General features: G+C 41.4%; 1 protein-coding gene across 15 annotated transcripts in view; it reads right to left on the bottom strand.

The window, feature by feature from the left end:
- Positions 1–1,507: 1,507 nt before the first annotated feature.
- RIMKLB (ribosomal modification protein rimK like family member B) overlaps positions 1,508–19,605 on the bottom strand; it is an 86,683-nt gene continuing 68,585 nt past the window's right edge. Inside the window, exons 6-11 of one of the 15 annotated variants that reach the window (XM_089771740.1) lie at positions 18,620–18,823; positions 7,435–14,443; positions 5,202–5,286; positions 4,518–4,560; positions 1,927–1,995; positions 1,508–1,688 (exon numbers count right to left, since the gene is read on the bottom strand). In XM_089771740.1, the coding sequence (XP_089627866.1) occupies positions 13,980–14,443; positions 18,620–18,823 (668 nt within the window). In that variant the 3' untranslated portion in view covers positions 1,508–1,688; positions 1,927–1,995; positions 4,518–4,560; positions 5,202–5,286; positions 7,435–13,979. Of the gene's footprint in view, positions 1,689–1,926; positions 5,287–7,434; positions 14,444–18,619; positions 18,824–19,605 lie in introns of all 15 variants that reach the window. The other 14 variants (XM_089771744.1, XM_075902205.2, XM_075902179.2 and 11 more) reach the window with 14 other exon arrangements.

The following is a 19,605-nucleotide window of genomic DNA, read 5'->3' as shown; positions in this document are numbered from 1 at the left end:
GCTTCAGTTTTCTTTGTCAGTCAGGGATGAGGAACCTTTTTTGGTTCCGACCCACCGAAAAATCAGTTGGGGATCACACGTGAGAAGCAAAAAAACTCCTCCCAAAAACCCCAACCCTCAATTCAGAAACCTCACTCCTTTGGCACACCAGCCCCACAAGGCGAGGGGAAAGAACAAAGAGGACTGAGGTTCAGGGTTTCTGATAGGCCAGATTTATTTTTCTGGGGTACCAAAGTTAGTGGATTTTGTGGACCCCCTTAGGCTCTGGGGTGGGGATAAAAATGAAGGGTTCAGTGTAGAGAGGCAGGGCTACCAGTGAGCGGAATAGGGATGGGGTGCAGGATCTGGGCGGAAGGTGGGGTACAAGAGGTGAGGGTGCGAGGTTTGGGTGCGAGGTGGGTGCAGAAGTAGGCTGGGAGTGGGGTGTATGACCAGGGGAAGGGAACAAGAGCAAGGGAGGGTGCAGTGTGCGGCCAGGAGAGAGGGTGCAGGAGCAACATTGCATGCAAGTATTTAGTTTTAACCTTAAAAGCCCTTTTAGTCTGTTAGGTCCTCAACAGGCACTGCTTCTTTCTTGTGTCATCCTAGGGCAGTGGCTATCAACTAAGACACCTAAGTTTGATTCTAGATTTGCATTTCCAGAAGTTCTCAAGCAAAGGTCTTTCAGTCTTTGGTACAGAGCTTAATTTTAACAATCCTTATGGTGTTTTGCAAAGCCTTCTTTGGAGAGATGTGAAACTGAAGTTCTTGACTTTTAACAGGAGTGAAGAGCGTTCATTGACTGTGTCAAATTAGATCTCTCATAAATTTACTTCAATCTTTGTAACACATTTTTAAAACTTTCCAAAGGCAAGTTATAAATTAAGCAGTAGTCAAAATGTACTTTTCTTCTTATATATTGTATTTTTACTAATATCTTGCAGTTTTCTATCATGGGGAAATGTTCAGAATGTATATATTTAACATCTCAGGTTGTTTTTTTAACACACATTCCTATCACATGAAAAAGATGTAATAAGTAGTATATTCTACTCTAATCTAATCATTTGGTATCACCAATACATGATCTAAGAATTTTCATTTGGGGTCAGCAATACGTGACCTATGACACACAGCTGAGCAGTTCTGACTGCCCTGTGGACAGAAATAGTGCACGTACACACACTCTGGTTTGTATTATGGTTTTGTTGATTTATAGCAAAGATCTGATAAAACTGGAAAAGTGATGTTTGGTTTCTAAAGCATTTCGGGGTCATCCAGCTCTACCCCATACCCACTCCATAAAGCCTTTTAGAATGAAATGTGCAGGGGAAATACCAGATATTTTAAAAGATATAGGATAGAGAATTTGGAGTTAGCTGTACATTTCTGTCTTTACCACACTAGTGCTATGAGGTCACCACATTTTCTATGTCAGCTGACACACTGAAAAGTTAATCACAAGGCAGAGGAAGAGAATAAGCTTACAGAGAAACAGCTACTGAAAATAACCTCATACTTCTGTAAGTTACAATTTACAACACTTTTATTTAATTTTTCCATGTTACAAAGGCAGCGTCAATGTGGCTGCTGTCATCTCATCTTGAAACTCTGGCTATTATCTCACATCTATACAGTGCTGTTCTCCTCTCCCTTCATTATCGAGAGGGTAAAGGTGAAAGGAAGATCTCTTTGCCGCTTCACAAAACCTAGAGAAATAAACCACAGAAAATTATTCTCACCAAGGAGACTGTACAAACAGAAGTTCAAGAAGGCAATACAAAAACCACCACTGCAATTGGCAGTCTCAGCAGACATGCCAGGGACTAAATAGGCCATGTAGATCAAACTCCCCTCTTAACCTGAAGGAAGTTCCCTTCCCCACAGGGGGTAAAGTGCAGTGGAGGCTGCATGCCCAAAGTTTGACCACTGGTGCCTGTGTGTTACCTGTCCTGTGGATAGAGGATGTCAATCCCTTGGGCAGCTGATCCAGCATCTTTCACCAGCATTACATTCCTGCAGAAACATTTCATATGGAGAGAAATTTGTGTAAAAATCTAGCAGGGTCAAACGGCAATCTCTCTCTTCCTGGCTCTCCCACTGACAAAGCCTCAGAATCGGGCACATGAAGACAAACATTTCTGGCATTCAGGAAGGGGTACAAAAGCTTCCTACAGCAGACTGTGATTTTGGGCTACTTATCTCATACGCTGACCCACAGATGGAGAGGAAGATAATTAGAATGCTGGTGTGAAATCTATCGTACATATGTTTGTCAGATGGCTGGGGCTGTATGGTATTCTCACTCCCCTGAAAAAATTTAAGCAATTCATCTTGACTGTTTTCCTAATGAATCTAGTGTGTATTGCAAGTTGTGTGCATAAAATACAACTGCAGCAAAAGGCCAATACCTGTAGGAGAGAGTGGAGACTGAGTGATGCAGCATATTCCCCATCAAAGTGTTGACAAACTTTGCAGGACACTGGAGGGAATCCTATTCTTATACAAAAAGGCAATGAAGCAGAGCCACAGCTGTCTTCCTATCCCCCACCACAGACACACTGCTATCGCAAACACTCTTGAACTCTACCCCACAACTGCATTAAAACATCGAAAAGTGGAGCTAGTGTGTGCACGCACGTGCCCCCTCCCCCCGAGTACTACCCATTGCCCTCTTTCTGCTGAAGTTTTAGGTTTCCCGGGTCATGGAGCTATGCTCTACAGCACTTCTTGTTTATTTATCTAGGCAATAATACTACTAAGAAGATGTACTTCTTAGTGAATTAAGCCTCAGACCACACACATGATGGAGTCAGTATCCATCATTCCCCCCACTTTCTTCCTTTGTGAATGGTAGAGGAAGCCTGCTTAGTGAAATTGAATGACTCCCCCAGAGGACACAAGTTTGTGGCAAAGGAAGGAACAGAACCCAGGATTTCCAACTCTTAGTCCAAGTGATTTGAAGCACAACCGCATCCTTCTCCTTGTCAAACTTGAATCAAGACACAATTTGTCAAAGATTCCATCAGATAATACAAAGAGTTCATATAACAGACTCAGAACTAATAATCCCCCTGGGCACTGACTATACACATCTTTTTATGATACCATAAAACAGTAGCTATTATCAACTTGATTCTAGTTTGCCTCCAAACCACAAAATGTAAGTCCATCATATTGCTGTAGTTCAAGCCAAGGATATAACATTGCTATATAAATGCAATATATATGGTAAATGATACAGGATCACATTAAAAAAACGATGTCTGAAAACTGCTGCCTTTCTCTGTGGCAGTTATATATTACTAGTGCTCTGCAAATTCAAAGAACCATTTTTGTAGTGCATCCCAAAACAGAACTACCCCTTGCCATTGTACTCAGCACAAATTAAACATTCAAGAAGACTAAGTAAAGTTTGGACTCTAACATTTCCCTTTGAGAAATGAATATGGTCATTCACAGGGGGCAGAAAAGTTTAAATGACAGCATTTGAAAGATCTTAGCAGGCAGCCATGTTAGTCTATCTGGAAAAAAAAATAAAAAATGAGGAATCCTGTGGCACCTTAGAGACTAACAGGTAAGCTTTTGTGGGTCAAACCCACTTCATGATGAACTGGGGTGGAAAATACAGAGGCAGAGCAGCGTGTATAAAGTAGGAAGTTGCTTATTAAGTGCAAAGCCAGTGTTAATGAGGCCAATATTTAATTGTTTTCTTTTTTAAATGTTAGCTAAAATATTTTAAATCTCTAGAGTAGACCAGACCAAGACTTAATTGGCATCATTAATACTGGTCCTATACATGATAAGTAACTTCTTTCTTTTCTTATTTATACCCTCCCTGCCTCTGTAATTTCCACTCCAATTCATCTGATGAAGTGGGTTTTACACATGAAAGCTCATGCCCTAATAATTGTTAGTCACTAAGGTGCCACAGGATTCCGTTTTTTCCCCAGTATTTGAAAGGATATGCCTAGACTAGTGTAAAAAGTAAATTTTTAAAACATTAGCTAAAATATTTTAAATCTCGAGTAGATTAGGCAAGGTGTATTTTAGTAGGTGTTAAAACCCCACCTGGGAGTTCACCTTTACCAGCTAACATGTTAAAATACAACTTGCCTATTCTATAGACATTTGAAAATATAATTAAAACTTTTTAGCTAACATTTAAAAAAGAAAAACATCTTTTGTCTTAGTCTTGCCAAGCCCTAAAATTGAATTAACTGGTAGGTTTTAGTTAGGTACCATTTAGTCTAATCCTCTCCCCAACTGAACTCATCTCTCAAAAGCAGAGGGATTTCGGCAGCCAGCCATTCCTTTAGTAAGACATATACACAGCCACACCAGAAAGCTATAAAAAGCCAGCCACAAAGGATGCAGTTATTCAAGGCATAGAGCACTTTCAACTTCCTCCTCCTTCTGTTTCTCTTCCTCCCTTACTAACCAGCAAGTCTGATTCTCTCTCGGAAATATCACTGAGTGCAGGATTGGAATCAGACTGGAAACCTGCATTTTATTTCACAGGCAAAATTACTGCTTACCAAAGATGTATCCAGGTTTCCCTCCTCCTTCCCACTCTGCTCCCTATAGGAGAGAAATTCCAGACTGGGAATGAGCAGTGAAGTGAAAAAACATTGCTCTCCCTCCCGCCAAGTACAGTGCTAGAGCAAAGAGAAACCTCTGCATATCCTAGAGATGCTATTTCTTTCTTTCCTATATAGCAACTTGCCACCAAATCAGAAATGACCAATACCACTAATTAGACATAGAGGCCGAAACCCATTGACATCTTTTTATTAAGCCCTCTCCAGGACAAATGTCCAATATGCTGACCCTCCTCTAAAGTACAGTAACAAAGGAGCTGTATGTATACTTTGACAACGCTTGTATCGCTTGTCATGCCATTAAAGAGTTTTGATTTGATTTGCTAACAGCAACTGTCTCCATTCCCTCTGTCACCCCACCCAACCCCTGTATTTTTAACTGACATTCTATAGAGAGGAAAAAAAGAGGGTTTCTGAAGAGAACAAAAGGAAAATGGAGAAATACCCTGACAATGCCCTGCTTCAGCACAATGTAAATGCCACTCTTTGTCCCAGCTTAATCCATGCAGGCGCGCAGCATGGAGGTGGGGGGAAAGGAGAGAAAAAAATCCAATGAAGCCCCACCCCTTTTCATGAATGCACCTCTTTCCCCTTCTCGACTCTATGAAAAGAAATACAAACCATTTCAATCCCTTCTTGGATCTCTTTACCAGTAGGGGGTTGCAGTAAACACTGTGCTCTCTGCTGCATCTGATGGGAAAACAGACTGGACAGATGTTGCCATGCAAAAAAGTGAGAAAAATGTTAATCTAATCCTCACTTTTCTTGCATCTCAGAAGCTTTTGCTGAACACCTAAAATGGCTACCTAAAGCCTTGCCCTTATCCACATCTCCCCAGACAACTTTGCTGGAGATGCATTGAGTAGGGCTCTAACAAATTCACAGTCAAGAAAAAAATGTGTCTCAGACCATGAAGTCTGGTCTTTTGTGTACTTTTACCCCACATCTCCCTCCCACACACCAACACTCTTCCCAGAGTGTGCACCCCAAACCTTCTCCTGAACCCCAACTCCCTCCCAGAGCTGACAACCTCTCATGAACCCCAAACTCTGCCTCAGCTTGGTAAAAGTGAGCAGCGAGCAAAAAATGGCCTGAGTAGTGGCATGGCCTCAGGAAAGGGGGCAGGTCCTGGGTCAAGCAGAAGGGCTTGACTGTAAATCAAAGTAGGGATCCTCAACTTGCTAAAGTTTGTGAACTACTGCTCTGAACTATACAGATTTCACAGAGACCAACATTTCACAAACTGGGGGTCCTGATCCAAAAGACAGTCGAGGGGGGTTTACAAGGTTATTGTAGATAGATCATGGTATAACTACCCTTACTTCTGACCCACTATCAGAGCTGGATGGCTGTAGAGTGGTGGCTGCTGGCTAGACATCCAGCTCTGAAGGTAGTGTCCCACCCACACCAGTGCAGAAGTAAGGGTGGCAATGCCCTTTCTTTACCGCTACTGCTTGCTGTAGCTCTGCCTTCAGAGCTGAGCTCCTAGCCAGCAGCCACCACTCTCCAATCAGCCAGTTCTGAAAGCAGCACTGTTGCCAGCAGCAGTGCAGAAATAAGGGTGACAAACTGCAACCCCCCCAATCCTCTTTTGGGTGAGGACCTCCTACAATTACAAAACTATGACAGCTCTGATTTAAATATCGGAAATAATGAAATTTACAGTTTTTAAAATCCTGTGACTGTGAAATAAGACTAGAATTGACTGTGAATCTGGTAGGCTCCTTGTTATAAGACTGACATACATTTTGGGTTAGGAGACTGACTATTCTTCTCAGAAGGATTTGCCTTCCTCACACCTCTCTGTTTTCCTGTTCCACTCCCACTTGAGGTAAAAAACTGACATTTTACTATGAGAAACATGGCAGCAGTTTTGACCAGAATAACGATCTGTGTCTGGACAGGTCCACTGGTTCCTGCATCATGCTAATCCTCAGATCCACTGCAATCTGTTTTCTTCCTCAAACTTGTAAAAACCAAAAAGTATTTTCCACAGGGGAGGGAGGTTTGTTTTTTGTTTTCTTTCTCTCAACACACAATTGGGGAGCTTTAAGGTTGACTGGATTCCATTTGACTATCTTGACTCCACTGCTGCTGAAACATTCACCTGTGCTTTTTGACTCCGCTTGCCTGGACTATCACAATCTGATGTCTTTACAGTCAAGACACTGAAATAAAGAGCTTTCTGCTCTACAGTTCTCTATCCTCTAGAACTTTATTTGTGTCTCTCTTCACTGAACACAACTCTTTTCAAATCTGTACTCAAAACACGTTTCCAATTTGCACCTAGACCAAGCTTCTTGTGCCCTCTGCAATGACCTCAGGTCAAATGCTGCTTAATTTTCCACACAATAAATACTCCAGATAGTTTTGATGGGACTGCTCAGATAAGGAAAGCAAACAAGGTTTTCTCCTAGTATTTAAGTGAACAGTGGATAGTCTTACTAAAGAAATAAAGCTACAACTCTGTATTATTCATTGCATTCACATTTACGTAATATTTCTGCCATATCAATGCACTATAATTTCAAGAACCTTTTGGTCTTTAAGACATTTTGGTTGAATAAGCAACAGAACACCGTTTTGCTAGTTAATACCTGGGGGTATGTCTACACTACCCCGCTAGTTCGAACTAGCGGGGTAATGTATGCATACCGCACTTGCTAATGAAGCCCGGGATTTGAATTTCCCGGGCTTCATTAGCATAAGCGGGGAGCCGCCATTTTTAAATCCCCGCTGCTTCGAACCCCGTGTAGCGCGGCTACACGGGGCTCGAACTAGGTAGTTCGGACTAGGGTCCTATTCCGAACTACCGGTACTCCTCGTGAAAGAATTGAGTAAAAATCACACTCACCATTCAAAGTGACAGTTCAAGGACTCTGCCCTTCTCCTCTGTCCCCCTTACTTCAGTTAACATTTTGTAATCCATCTCTCCTTGAATTGTATGTTTTGCGGGTCCCAGCCACATTGGTTCCTCCTTCTGCTACTGCCACCTACCAGTTTTATTATTCTGTTGCAGCATAAGGGCATATAGAAGAAGTTCTTGTTCAGCACTCACATAATCACAGGACAGGGATTCCTTTGTCTAAGATGCCAAGGCTTATTCAAGTTTCTCCAACACCCTCCCCTCACCCAACACCTTTTGCATAGCACTGGACACAAGCAATATCAAGATCACTCTTTGAAAGCCAATCCAACAACAAGGGAGGGGTGGGATAGTATATACACATTAGCTTCAGTGTACTACAACAGCTTTTCTCTTCTGTTTCCCACCAAAGACTGTTTACACAAACTACAGGGCTTAACATTTTCTATCACCAAGAAAACTTTGAAGAAATAAAATAACCATGGGTCTGAGCTGCAAAGTCTAGAGGTGAATTAAGATCTAGTTAACTTAAGGGGGATTGAGGGGCAGGGAGCGGGAGAGAGAAGAAGGGTTCAAATCTATCTTTAAAGAATATACAAATCCACAGATCTTTCCCGAAAACAGAAGACACCCAGCCACATGCCTGAAAGTGTTAAATTGTGTCTTACAGCAGCTGATTCACAAAAATATACACAAATAAAGGAAAAGGCCTGCCCAGTGGTGAGACGAGAGAAGTGGGTGTGTCTGAAAGGAAAAAGCATTGGAAATATGAGTACAAACAGGTCTATACAATTATCTTGCATGTAAAATTAAAAGGCACAAGGTTCTATACTCTGTTATGCCAGTGAAAATCTGGTTATTCCACTGATACTTCAGATTAGCGTAACAGAGCAAAATTTGGCTCTACCTAGAATTATTCCCCGTCTTGTTTTGAAGCTGTTATTTAAGTACTGTTGCTCACACAAGCACTGTTCTTTTCAAGAGCACAGAGGAAACAAATTGAGAAGTTCACAAGTAGAATTTTTAAACACATATAAAGATAAGAATTATTCACAAAGATCTTCAAAAGAAGAGCAAGTGTACCTAGAAATAAATTATACAAAGTGAGCACTTGTAAGTCAGCCTGAAGTGTCATATTCTCACTGCAATGACTCTTGCTCCGACACCCACTTCACCTCTGCCTCTACCTGTTTAACCAGGGGTTTCCTATCCCACAAGGAATTTGGGAGGTTAAATTGTCAACATGTGCAACATGCTTTAGTGGATGGGAGGTGCCACAGAAGAGAAAATTATATGTTGGTACTTGGATATTATAGTTAGGAGGACATTAGAAGTGTCTGAAGCAGATGCAATAAGCCCAGAGGTTGTTCTCTTTAGCAGAGGTATTCTCCCATCTGCCACGTCCACCATATCTGCAAAACTTTAACCCTAATTGAACCTTTTTAATACTAGTTCTCCATACATTTCAACTCCTAATTGATGCTGTTAAACTTTGTGCTCACTGTATACCTGGGAAGCCCCATAACCCTGTAAAAACTTAAGCCAGAATAGCATACTGGAAGGAGAAAGTATAGAAATACAAAGAGTATGGTCGAATGTGTGCAATTAGGCATCATCCCCCCAATCATTTTGATACAGCAGTGGTATTTAATCCACCCTTGCAGCAGCTCAGCTGAGCAGAGCAAGAGAAAAATCCTGAAGTTTCTTGAAATCTTGTCTGTACAAGCAGAGGAAATAAAAACAGGATTTGCTCTCTAACCCTGATTACTGAAGACATCCTTTGAGAAGCTTCATCAAACTAGTGGGTGGACAGGGAAAATGGAAGAAAGAAAGGCAAACGTGAGAGTTTAAAAAAAGAAAAGAAGGAGCAGAAAGAGAATTTACCTGCCAACAGGTCGATTTTGGACGCTGCCAATCTGCTGCGTTTACTGTTTTACCAGCTTGCATTACTGGGGAGAAAAGTTTAGGAAGGAACATTCTCAAGGACTTTTCATAAGCTCTCACTCTCGCCATCAGAAAAGAGGAGAAGGGAAGTTTTTCTCTGGATTGTTTGACTTTTTTGGCTCCTGAAAAGTTTTGCAAAGAACAGTAAGAAAGTGCGAATTGTTAGAACACATCTTTTCTAAATGAAAAAATAATGCACACAAAATAGAACAATTTCAGTTCAACAAAATTACAATGTCCACCCAAAACCCACACTACGCTTCGTGATGTTGGTTTAAACAAATGAAAAAAACCCAAACATTTCAACTGAAATCTGGAACACAAGGGGTTTGGAGATTACCAACAACCGGCTAAGATCCGCCATCGGAACACTCTCCAAGGCCAAGAGAGATGTAAAAGAAAACAAAACAAAACAAAAAGGAAAAGGCAGCAAACACTTGGATATAAATCCTGCAATATGTTAACATTTTAAAGGAATTCCTAGAACAGTGAAAAATTAAAAATGAAGGAAATAAAACAGTAGCAACAGAGGTTACCTGTCTGAGCACCTACAATTCCATAGAGAGAACAGGAGTGGATCGTGTGTCTCACACCAGCCATATAGCCCATAAACCTTCTCAAAAAGAGTGAGCCATGAGAAAGATATTGTATACACGGGTTGCTTTCACAAAGTCTCTCTAAGCTCTTGAGGCCCCTTACATATTTAACCAACTAGGGCTTTTTGCATTTGAGGAAGAGGAGAGGAGGTTTAAAAGAGTTACTGATTTCATGTGTTAGATTAAAAAGTCCAGTGAAAAATTTGATGAAATGTCCTCTCTTTTTGGCCAACATACAGATTAGTTCAGAGGTGTTTCCTGGGCAAAATATCACACATGAAAGATTATAAATGTGAAGCAGGAGGGAAAAGCCATCAAAGTATGACCACATAGCTCGGAAGGGTGGAACACGAAAAAATAAATAGTCCATGTGAGTACACAGCATCGCTCTTCCATCATGTGTTACAGACGCAGCATTGTAGCATTCCAGAAAGGGGCAATTTTATAAAACACATCAAAGAATTAAAATAATACAAGGCGTAACAATATACAAAGCCATACAGACAATTTAGAATTATTCATGATAAACAAGGAATTGTAAACATGTAACCAAATCACATAACAGAAAAATTCATAACCCCCCAAAAATATCACTGTTACCAACAGGATAACAAATTCCATCAAGTTTAATTTAAGAAACTTATTTCTGCAAACCTAAGTTCTTGCTTGGCTAACTCAAGGTTCCCTCCCCGCTCTTAAATCTATTTTTTAATTAACTCATGTACTATGATTATTTGTATCAACTCTTTAATAAACCTCATCAGCATATTTTGATAACCCATTTTTCCCAATATTAGCTTCCAAACCAGAATATGACAGGTAATGTTAGCTCTATTAAGGTACTGGAGGGTGGAAAGTGTTCTTTAGGACTTGGAACTCAAGAGAGTATAGCACATAGTGCTGAGCTATATAGTGTTTAGATGTGATGAGACATCTCTTGGTTAGCAAAGGCTTGAGTTTTTAGTTGCGTATTACATGCATACATGTGAAACCCATTTTTTCTTCCCCACTGACCATGGGGCAATGGGTAGATTAGGGGAGGAACATACAAGATTGATTCAAATGGACAAATCTTTGAATCCTCAGCAAGGCTTTCCATAAGCAATATCAAAATTACTGTCTACGCGAATGTGTATAAAGGTTTAACTCCTGATCCTACTCCATAACAAGCACTACCCAAACACTTTTCTCCAATCTTGGAAAAAGAAAAAAAAAAAGCAGCAATCACACAAGAGCATCTCATCACAAGGGAGCCAGCCACAACATGATATCCATAGTCTATTTGCTTGTTTCAGAATAAATATATGTACCATTTCACAAATTTATATTATTCTAAAGGGCAAGTAGGAAATTCTAAAAGGTGAGCTGCGTTAAATGTTCCTCCTGCCACAATCTCTTTCCCTCTAGCAATGAGGGGACTCAAGACAGCTCATATCAGATAGCTATTACCAGCCACTTTCCACCAGCATAGTATATTTACTAACTGACACAGTAGTGCAGAGGCTCTAGCTGATTACTTCCAGCTGGCATGGAGCTGACTTGTCTGCTCTCCCTCATTTATATCCTCCACAGGTGCTAACAGTATGTACAGTAAAGTAGGGTTCAAAACGGCAGGTTCAATCAGGGTCTCAAAGGGAACACACAACACTACTGAAAAAATAGCTCTTTAGAAAGCAGATAAGGGGAGGCAAGCCTGTGAGGAAGAGTTTTCTCACCCAATAATTAGAAAGTTGGGTGGGAAATAGCCCATGCTGCAGTGTTTTGATTCTTTATAGAAGTGAAAACCTTTGTTTTAATTTGTTATAACTTGTGTATTTGAAGGATCAGGAATAAAATTTCAAAGATGACCTTGACTGTTGAAACATCTTTAGTTGCTGGATCAGCTGGACCACTCCATCAGCTAACATCAACAATCAACCTTTCACTTGTTTTTAATAATAATATTTAATTCTACAAAACCCCCTCATTTTATTACATTCCTTTTTAAAATTAAAAAAACTGTACAAATAAGCATGATCAAACCTCCATGAAAGCAGGTTAATACTGTTCTGTTTATTGCCTCTTGAAGTCTCTCTCCGTAGTGTCCATGAGCTGTGTTTGCTTAATTCGAGTGACGGTAAAGCAGCAGAGCAGCGGAGAGGTGAGAAGGGGCCACAGAGGTGGGAAGCGCAGAGCCTCAGAGGATATATGGGACATGCTCCTTTAAAGTATCCAGATAACAGCAGCATTGCACACACACAAACCCACCCTCCAAACCCTCTTTTCACAAAACCATTTTTCAGTTGTGAATGTTTTACTTTTTTCCCCCCCTAAAAAGAGGCGCATCTCTCAACCTATCTGTGGTGCTTTATGAACCCAGAAGGAGGGGAAGGAACAAGCAGGGGGTGAGGAGGAGGAAGGTGAGGACTTAAAATTGGACCTAACACTGCTGTTTTGGTTCTTAGTTTCCCAAAACTGCTCAAGTTGAATGAGAAATTGCACAGCCAGAAGGACTGAAGAAAGAAAATCAGTCAGCCGAAAAAATGAAACTGAATAGCCCAAAAACCAAAAAGAAATAAAGCAAAGCACACACACATACACAGGATCCAGGATCCATCTATTCACTGCTTGTGGCCTTTTATATTTTTATTCTAGCTGGGCCTTTTTTTTTTTTTTTTCTTAAATCTTCTGCACAATTTCCCAAAGCCAAGAACCGTGTATTTTTCCCCTGGATCCATGCTTTGGAGCTCAGCTGACAAAAAAGAGTTCAGACATTTTTCAATATGGAAAATACAAGCCTAGTATTAGTGGTAATAAATGAACTTCAGCTTTATCCTTGAGGTTTCCACCAACCTTTTCCCTCCTCCACACCCTACCACATTTCCCTCTCCCCCCCAAAATGACAAAAATAAAATAATGATTTACAGGCTTCAAGTCAGTGTTTTGTTAAATAAGTTGTGATGTTTTCACTTTGGCCACTGTTAAAGATGCAAGCATAGAGAACGGTGTGTTGGACTAGCATGTATTAAAAAAAATGGAACATTAACAGATTATCTCTCAAAAAGACTAAAACACTAACAAATACAAGTCAATGCACATTTGTTTTAAACTAGTGTAATTCTTTTTCACATTGGATAAACATTATTTTGTACACCGAACATTACAATGCTGTTTATCTCCTCCAATCGTGCAAAAATAGTTAAAACATGCCACTTCTGCCATGAATGAGTACATGACTGATTCCTCTACCCACCTGCCTTGCAGCCAGGATTTAAAATGATAAAAAACCCAACAGATTTAACAAAAATCCCCTAAAAAACAAATATGGACACACAGCTGCCAGTTAATACTGAGATGGCAGAAGTCGCAGGTTTATGCTGAAAGCTCAAGTTTCCTGTCCCTACCCCATCACTTAAGGCCAGATCCTGTAAGGTCATAATGGGCTGATTTTAAGAGATGCTGAACTTTTCACAGCTCCCATTCATGTGAATGAGAACTGCAGATGCTCAGCACCTTTGAAAGATCAGGCCTTCAACACCCTCAGCTCTCTTAGAAGCTAAAGGCACTCAAGCAATTCACAAGATCAAGTTCTTAAAGAGGAAGGAGAAACTTCACAGCTGCATTAGTTCACAGATACTTTTGGAGAATTGCAAGATAGCATTCTAAATCCAAAAAAGTGTGAATTGCGCTGTAATATCTCCCCATGAATACACATGTTCTGCAATAAGCTTGGGACCACAGCTGCACATAAATAAAATCCTCATTTGGGTTTGAACTAGTTATCACTGACTAGAGATTGGCTGCCAAAATTAAATCAATCATATGCTCTGCAGGATTAAAAAGTAAGAGCAGCAATCAGAGAATATGTGACTTTTAATCTCACTCTTATCTAATTCCTCCCTCCCTCCCCCTCCACTCTCCTCATCTCCCTGAGCTTCTCTGAAAAACAGCATTGCAAGTTGGTTTAAAAAAAAATTTACAAGAGTGTTGTTGGTCATGTATTTACACGTGGCATCATTCCACAAGAAGTTTGATCTCATTGGCTAATAGCTGGTTCATGTTGAATAAAGCCCCCGGGAGCTTGGTGAGCAACTCTCTCTCCGTGGTCTCAGGGTCGCTGTCGACAGAGCTGGAGCTAGCACTCATATTGTCGACAGCGGCGCTAGCTGGAGGGCCCAGCTCTGGCTCGCTAGTCTCGCTGGCCGTGGACACCACAGAGAGCAAGGACATACGCCGCGTCAAGCGACCGGGGGGAAGGAGAGAAGCGGCATAGTCCGCTATGATACCAGCTACATCTAGATTACAAGCCTTGTCAAAGGCAATGAAACCTACATTTGCATTGGCCTCGCAGACGTAGAATGAGCCATCATCTTTCATCAGTAGGTCGATGCCACACACATCCATCCCCAAAATGTTTGATACTTGGACTGCCAGCTGCTTGCCTTGTTCACTCAGTGAGCACATCATCCCTACACCGCCTGGCAAAAGGGAAAAGAAGGGTCAGACCTCAGGCTGTAGTCTGGTCAAATTTCACCTGCTATCATAGCAGGGATGGCTCGATTCATGAATGGGAAACATCCGAGGCAAATCCAGAGTGCTGCAGAGAAGGATGGTCAGGAAAGACAGCAACACATACTTTAATTGTAGGGATGTTAAAGTTGACCTGCAAATTATAAAAAGAAGCCATGTGTGTTTTGCTTCTTTGTTCTGCTAGCATGTGGTCTGACATTGTGTCATTCTTCTGCCGTCCCCTCCCTGAGCACCGCTTGCTTCTCCTGTTATCTACTCGGATCTGCTATCATGAAGACTATGGTAACTGAAGAATTGGTGATCTGGCATCACAAAAGATGAGCCTGAAAACCTAAGCCACTGAGAGAAAAATGGATTTTTAGTTTTTCTTATTACCATTTAAGCAAAGACTGTTCTGAATACTTAGGTTGACCTAACTACATCGGTCAGGGATGTGAAAAATTTTGCATCCTTGTCAAGATAATGATGTTGCACTAACCTAGTGGTTCTCAAACTTCTTGGCCTGTGGCCCACCTGTCGCAATGTAAACCTTTCCATGGACCATCAGTTGTTAATGGAAACTCACCATTAATTATATATTTATGCCCGAACCATTTTGTTAGTGCTGCAGTTAGGGAGAACTGTTTAATTTAACTAGTAAGAAGAAAGGAAATATTAAATTATTAAACAGATCAAGTATTTTCACTTTCTCATGTTAGTTTATCAAACTTCTTTTTAAATAAAGTAAAATATTAATGTATGTCCAACACAAAAGTTTTCAATGTTTTTTTTATTTATGGCGGGGTGGGGAACTTTTGGATCAGGGGCCACTGACCCACAGAAAAGTCAGCTGGGGACTACACAAGTGAGAAGCAAAAAAATCCCCCCTCTTTCCCTCCACAGAGAGATGTGAACCCCAACTGAGACACTTTGCTCTTCTGGCACACTAGCCCCACTGGGCGAGGAGGGGGGACAGGGAGAACTGAGATTCAGGGCTTCCCATGGGCCGGATTTATTCTTCTGGGGTTCTAGGATTAGTGGATTTTGGGACCCCTATAGGCTCTGGAGTGGGGACAAAAATGAGGGGTTCAGTGTGTAAGACAGGAGTGGGATAGCAATGCAGTGAGTGGGATAGCAATGCAGGATCTGGAAAGGGAGGTAGGGTTCAGGAGGGAAGGGGCAAAGCAAGGGAAGGTGCAGTTGGCAACAAAATGGCAAATTAAATTTGATGTTGATAAACGTAAAGTAATGCACACTGGAAAAAATAATCCTAACTATACATATAATATGATAGGGACTAATTTGGCTACAACAACTCAAGACAGAGATCTTGGAGTCATTGTAGATAGTTCTCTGAAAACATTCACGTAGTGTGCAGGGGCAATCAAAAAAGCAAATAGAATGTTAGTAATCATGAAAAAAGGAATAGAGAATAAGACAGAGAATATCTTATTGCCTCTTTATAAAGCCATGGTACACCCACATCTTTACTGCGTATAGACATAGACGCCTCATCTAAAAAAATATATATTATAATTGGAACTGGTTCAGAAGAGAGCAACAAAAATGATGAGGGGTTTGGAATAGGTTCCATATAAAGAGAGATTAAAAAAACTTGGGACTTTTCAGCTTAGAAAAGAGGACACTAAGGGAGGATATGATAGAGATCTATAAAATCATGACTGGTATGGAAAAAGTGAATAAGGAAAAGTTATTTACTTATTCCCTCAATATAAGAGCTAGGGGTCACCAAATGAAATCAATAGGCAGCAAGTTTAAAACAAATAAAAGGAAGTGTTTCCTCATTCAGCTCACAGTCAACCTGTGGAACTCCTTGTCAGAGAATGCGGTGAAGGCTAGAATTTTAACAGGGTTCAAAAAAGAACTAGACAGATTCACGGAGTTTATGTCCATCAATGTCTATTAGCCAGGACTGGTAGGAATGGTATCCCTAGCCTCTGTTTCTCTGGAGGCAGGTGACAGGAAAGGGATCACGTGAGGATTACCTGTTATGTTCCCTCTCTCTGGGGCATCTGGTATTGGCCACTGTTGGCAAACAGGACACTGGGCTACATGGACCTTTGGTCTGACCCAGTATGGCCATTCTTATGTTCAGGATGTGGCCAGAAGGGAGGTGCAGTAGCATAGATGGGGGTAAGAGTGTCTAGCCAGGAGGAAGGGTGCAGGAGCAGGGTGAGGGTGCAGGATCTGGGCATGGGGGAGGGCATGCACTTGCTTTCACGCCCCACGCCACTCACAGGCAATGTCCCAGGCATGGCCTCCCACTGCTCCCAATGGCTGCAACTCCAGCCAATGGGAACAGTGGAGAAAGCCTCCTGACAGTGCTTCTGGCTGTTTCCCCAGCTAGGGGAAGGAGAGTGGCAGCGCATGGAGTTGCTTCTGGCTCTGCTTCTTCCCCAAAAACCAGATCCGGCAGGGAGGCTCAGGGCTCCCTCCCCTGAGGGAAGCCAGCGCTGGTGCTCTAACCTTGTGACGGGGAAGCAAGGCTGGAATGCCAGTACAGGCTCCCAGAAGCGCCGGGGGAGTGGGCTGAGGTCGAACCATGGACCGCTAATGGTCTGCAGACCATAGTTTGACAACTGCAGACCTAATCCCTTCTGTGGATGAAGGAAGCATCTATGCTATGATACCACAAAAAGTACAATGGCAGTGCTGTAGCTATGCCACTGCCATGCAAAGAATGCCTTATTTAATTCAAATACCTAATGAGTATTTGAAAGAAAGGGCAGTTTTGCTGAACATTCTTCCCTTTAATCAGAGTGTGGGCTCCCAATACATCTCAAGAAGCCTTTGGAAGACCAAGGAGGACCACACATAGCATTCCAAATACTGCCAAAATCTAAAGTAAAATATTTAACAGAAACTCTTTAAGGCTATCTTTACTCAGTGTAAGATTAAAAAGGGATGTGGAAAGTGCTCCTGACCCAATATTTTAAAAATCTTACACAGATTTCTTAACTCCAGTGTCCAAGTTGAATACTAGGTTGATGAACAGTAATTTTGATTCCTTAAAATGCCCCTTGAAGCTTTAGTTGTATGTAGTATTGTTTATTTCCTGTACTAAATATTAACTAGCACGTTTGTTTAATGTTAAAACGGTTGTCACAGAATGGCTATATTTCAGTGGTGGGTGTGTAAGCATTAGGAAATGTACCTAGATTTCAGACATGAATGTGCATGTTTTGCCAAGATCATTGGGATATCTTTGCTTTAATGGGCCATATACACTAATGACCTTATAGCCAAAGATCCCACTGGTTTTAATGAAAATGGTGCATGCTCTGCATCTTAAGATGAATACTCTATGGCTTAATCCTATCTGAAATACCTTTTCTCAAACCACTGTTCTGAAATGGAGTCACGTCCCCTAGGATCTGTTACATTGAAAATTCCTCAATCATTCAACCATTTATGATTTCCATAACATTTGAGAAACTGAAGTTGTACTGCACGTGAAGAAAAAGGTAAAAATGGGACTCAGCCACAGCTAACCCTCCCACAACACAACTCCCCCAACCCAGAACTGTGCATGGGAGAATCTCTTCCCTACCTCCCGTTTGAGGTCAGTAGGAGCCATGTGTCTTTGGGAAACAAAACTGCATGGAGGAGCCAGCCAGACTGAAGCTGGTCCAGCTGCTGTAGAAAACACTTTAAGCAGGTGCTGACCGACAGTGATCTCAGACAGCTCTCTCCAGTTTTCACTCCATACAGTCTCACCCTTGTGCGGAATGGTTTGCTTCAACCCCTCATCTCCTTTTTTTCTGTTGCCCAATCTATCTTATTTCCCATAACATAATCCCACTGAAAGTATTTAAACCAACCAAGACCAAAAATACCATGGCACCGATATATTTACCACCAATTCACTCTGCTTGTGTGTTCTATCCTTTTCTCCCACATAGTCTTCTCTATTTCGACTAAGCTGTGTGTCAGGGACAGTATCATTCTATATCGGTACAGTTCCTAGAACAATGGGGTCCCACTCTCAGGTGGTCCAAAGCATTACTGTAATAAACATCAATACATTAAAAAATATGAAACTTCTCAATTAAATTGGGGTTGCCACTCATCTCCCATGGGGCTTCACAAATTCCAATCCAGACCACTAAGAGTGCCATTCCTACCAAGTGAGCAGTTGCTCTGCATCCTCCCATCTGTTGAGCAGCGCAGCATGGTCCCCACTACACGGCCGCCTACCACGATGACACGCACATCCTTGCCATGGGACTCCTTGACATATTTCTGGAACAGGTAAGGGGCTTCATGACGAATTAAATGGCTCAGGTCTGCCAAATGGTGCTTATCTCGTGCCAGGAATACAGCTTTGCCTGTTCCAAGAGAAAACATTGAGATCAGGGACTGGTGAAAGAGGGCAAGAGCCACTATACATACCTTGTGTTACAGATTCAGCACATAAAGAATCTCAAATTAAAAAAAAAAAAAAATACTGCCCATCCTCATGAATTGGATATATTTTATATCCCTTTACCTTCAACTGCTTCAGTGCCGCAGAATATACAAAGACAGTCAAGGTGGTAAGTCAAAAAAGCTCTTTAATAGAGAAGCTGGACCTTTGTAACATTCATCCTTTTAAGGATAGGGGGCTGACAGATAAAAGGAGAAGCGACACAAATTGGGTAGCACACATGCAACCAACAGGCCAACCTCTCCCCTCTTTCAGGCAGAAAGGGGGAACTTCAAGGTATAAAAAGCTCTCATGCATGGGAGCTGCTCAGACAGCTACGAAATAAATTTAATTTAGAACTCTATGGCATTAACACATTGCTGTAAAATGCTTATAAAAATACCCAAGGAAAATAGCATGCCTGTAAACACAACATCTAAGTACTGAGGTGACAGACATCCCAGGGAACATGAGGGTTTTGAGAGAAATATGTGACTAATTCTGATGGAGCTGACATAATTAGACAACTCAGCAGCTTATTCCACCAAACATAAGAACCAGTAGACCATAGTGACAGTTATGAAAGAAGGCCACCTTGAGTCTTTAGAAATCCAATGCCTATTTCTAACAAGCGACTCTAAAGACTTACTTCAGTCAACCTCTGATTTGTTCTTTTTACTCCACATCTTATTTCTTCAGGTCACC

This window comes from Pelodiscus sinensis, chromosome 1 (assembly GCF_052426305.1).
Source record: "Pelodiscus sinensis isolate ZL-2025 chromosome 1, ASM5242630v1, whole genome shotgun sequence".
Taxonomy (NCBI): Eukaryota; Metazoa; Chordata; order Testudines; family Trionychidae; genus Pelodiscus; species Pelodiscus sinensis.
Note: the sequence above shows the minus strand (reverse complement) of the source record. Positions and strands in the feature narration are given on the sequence as shown.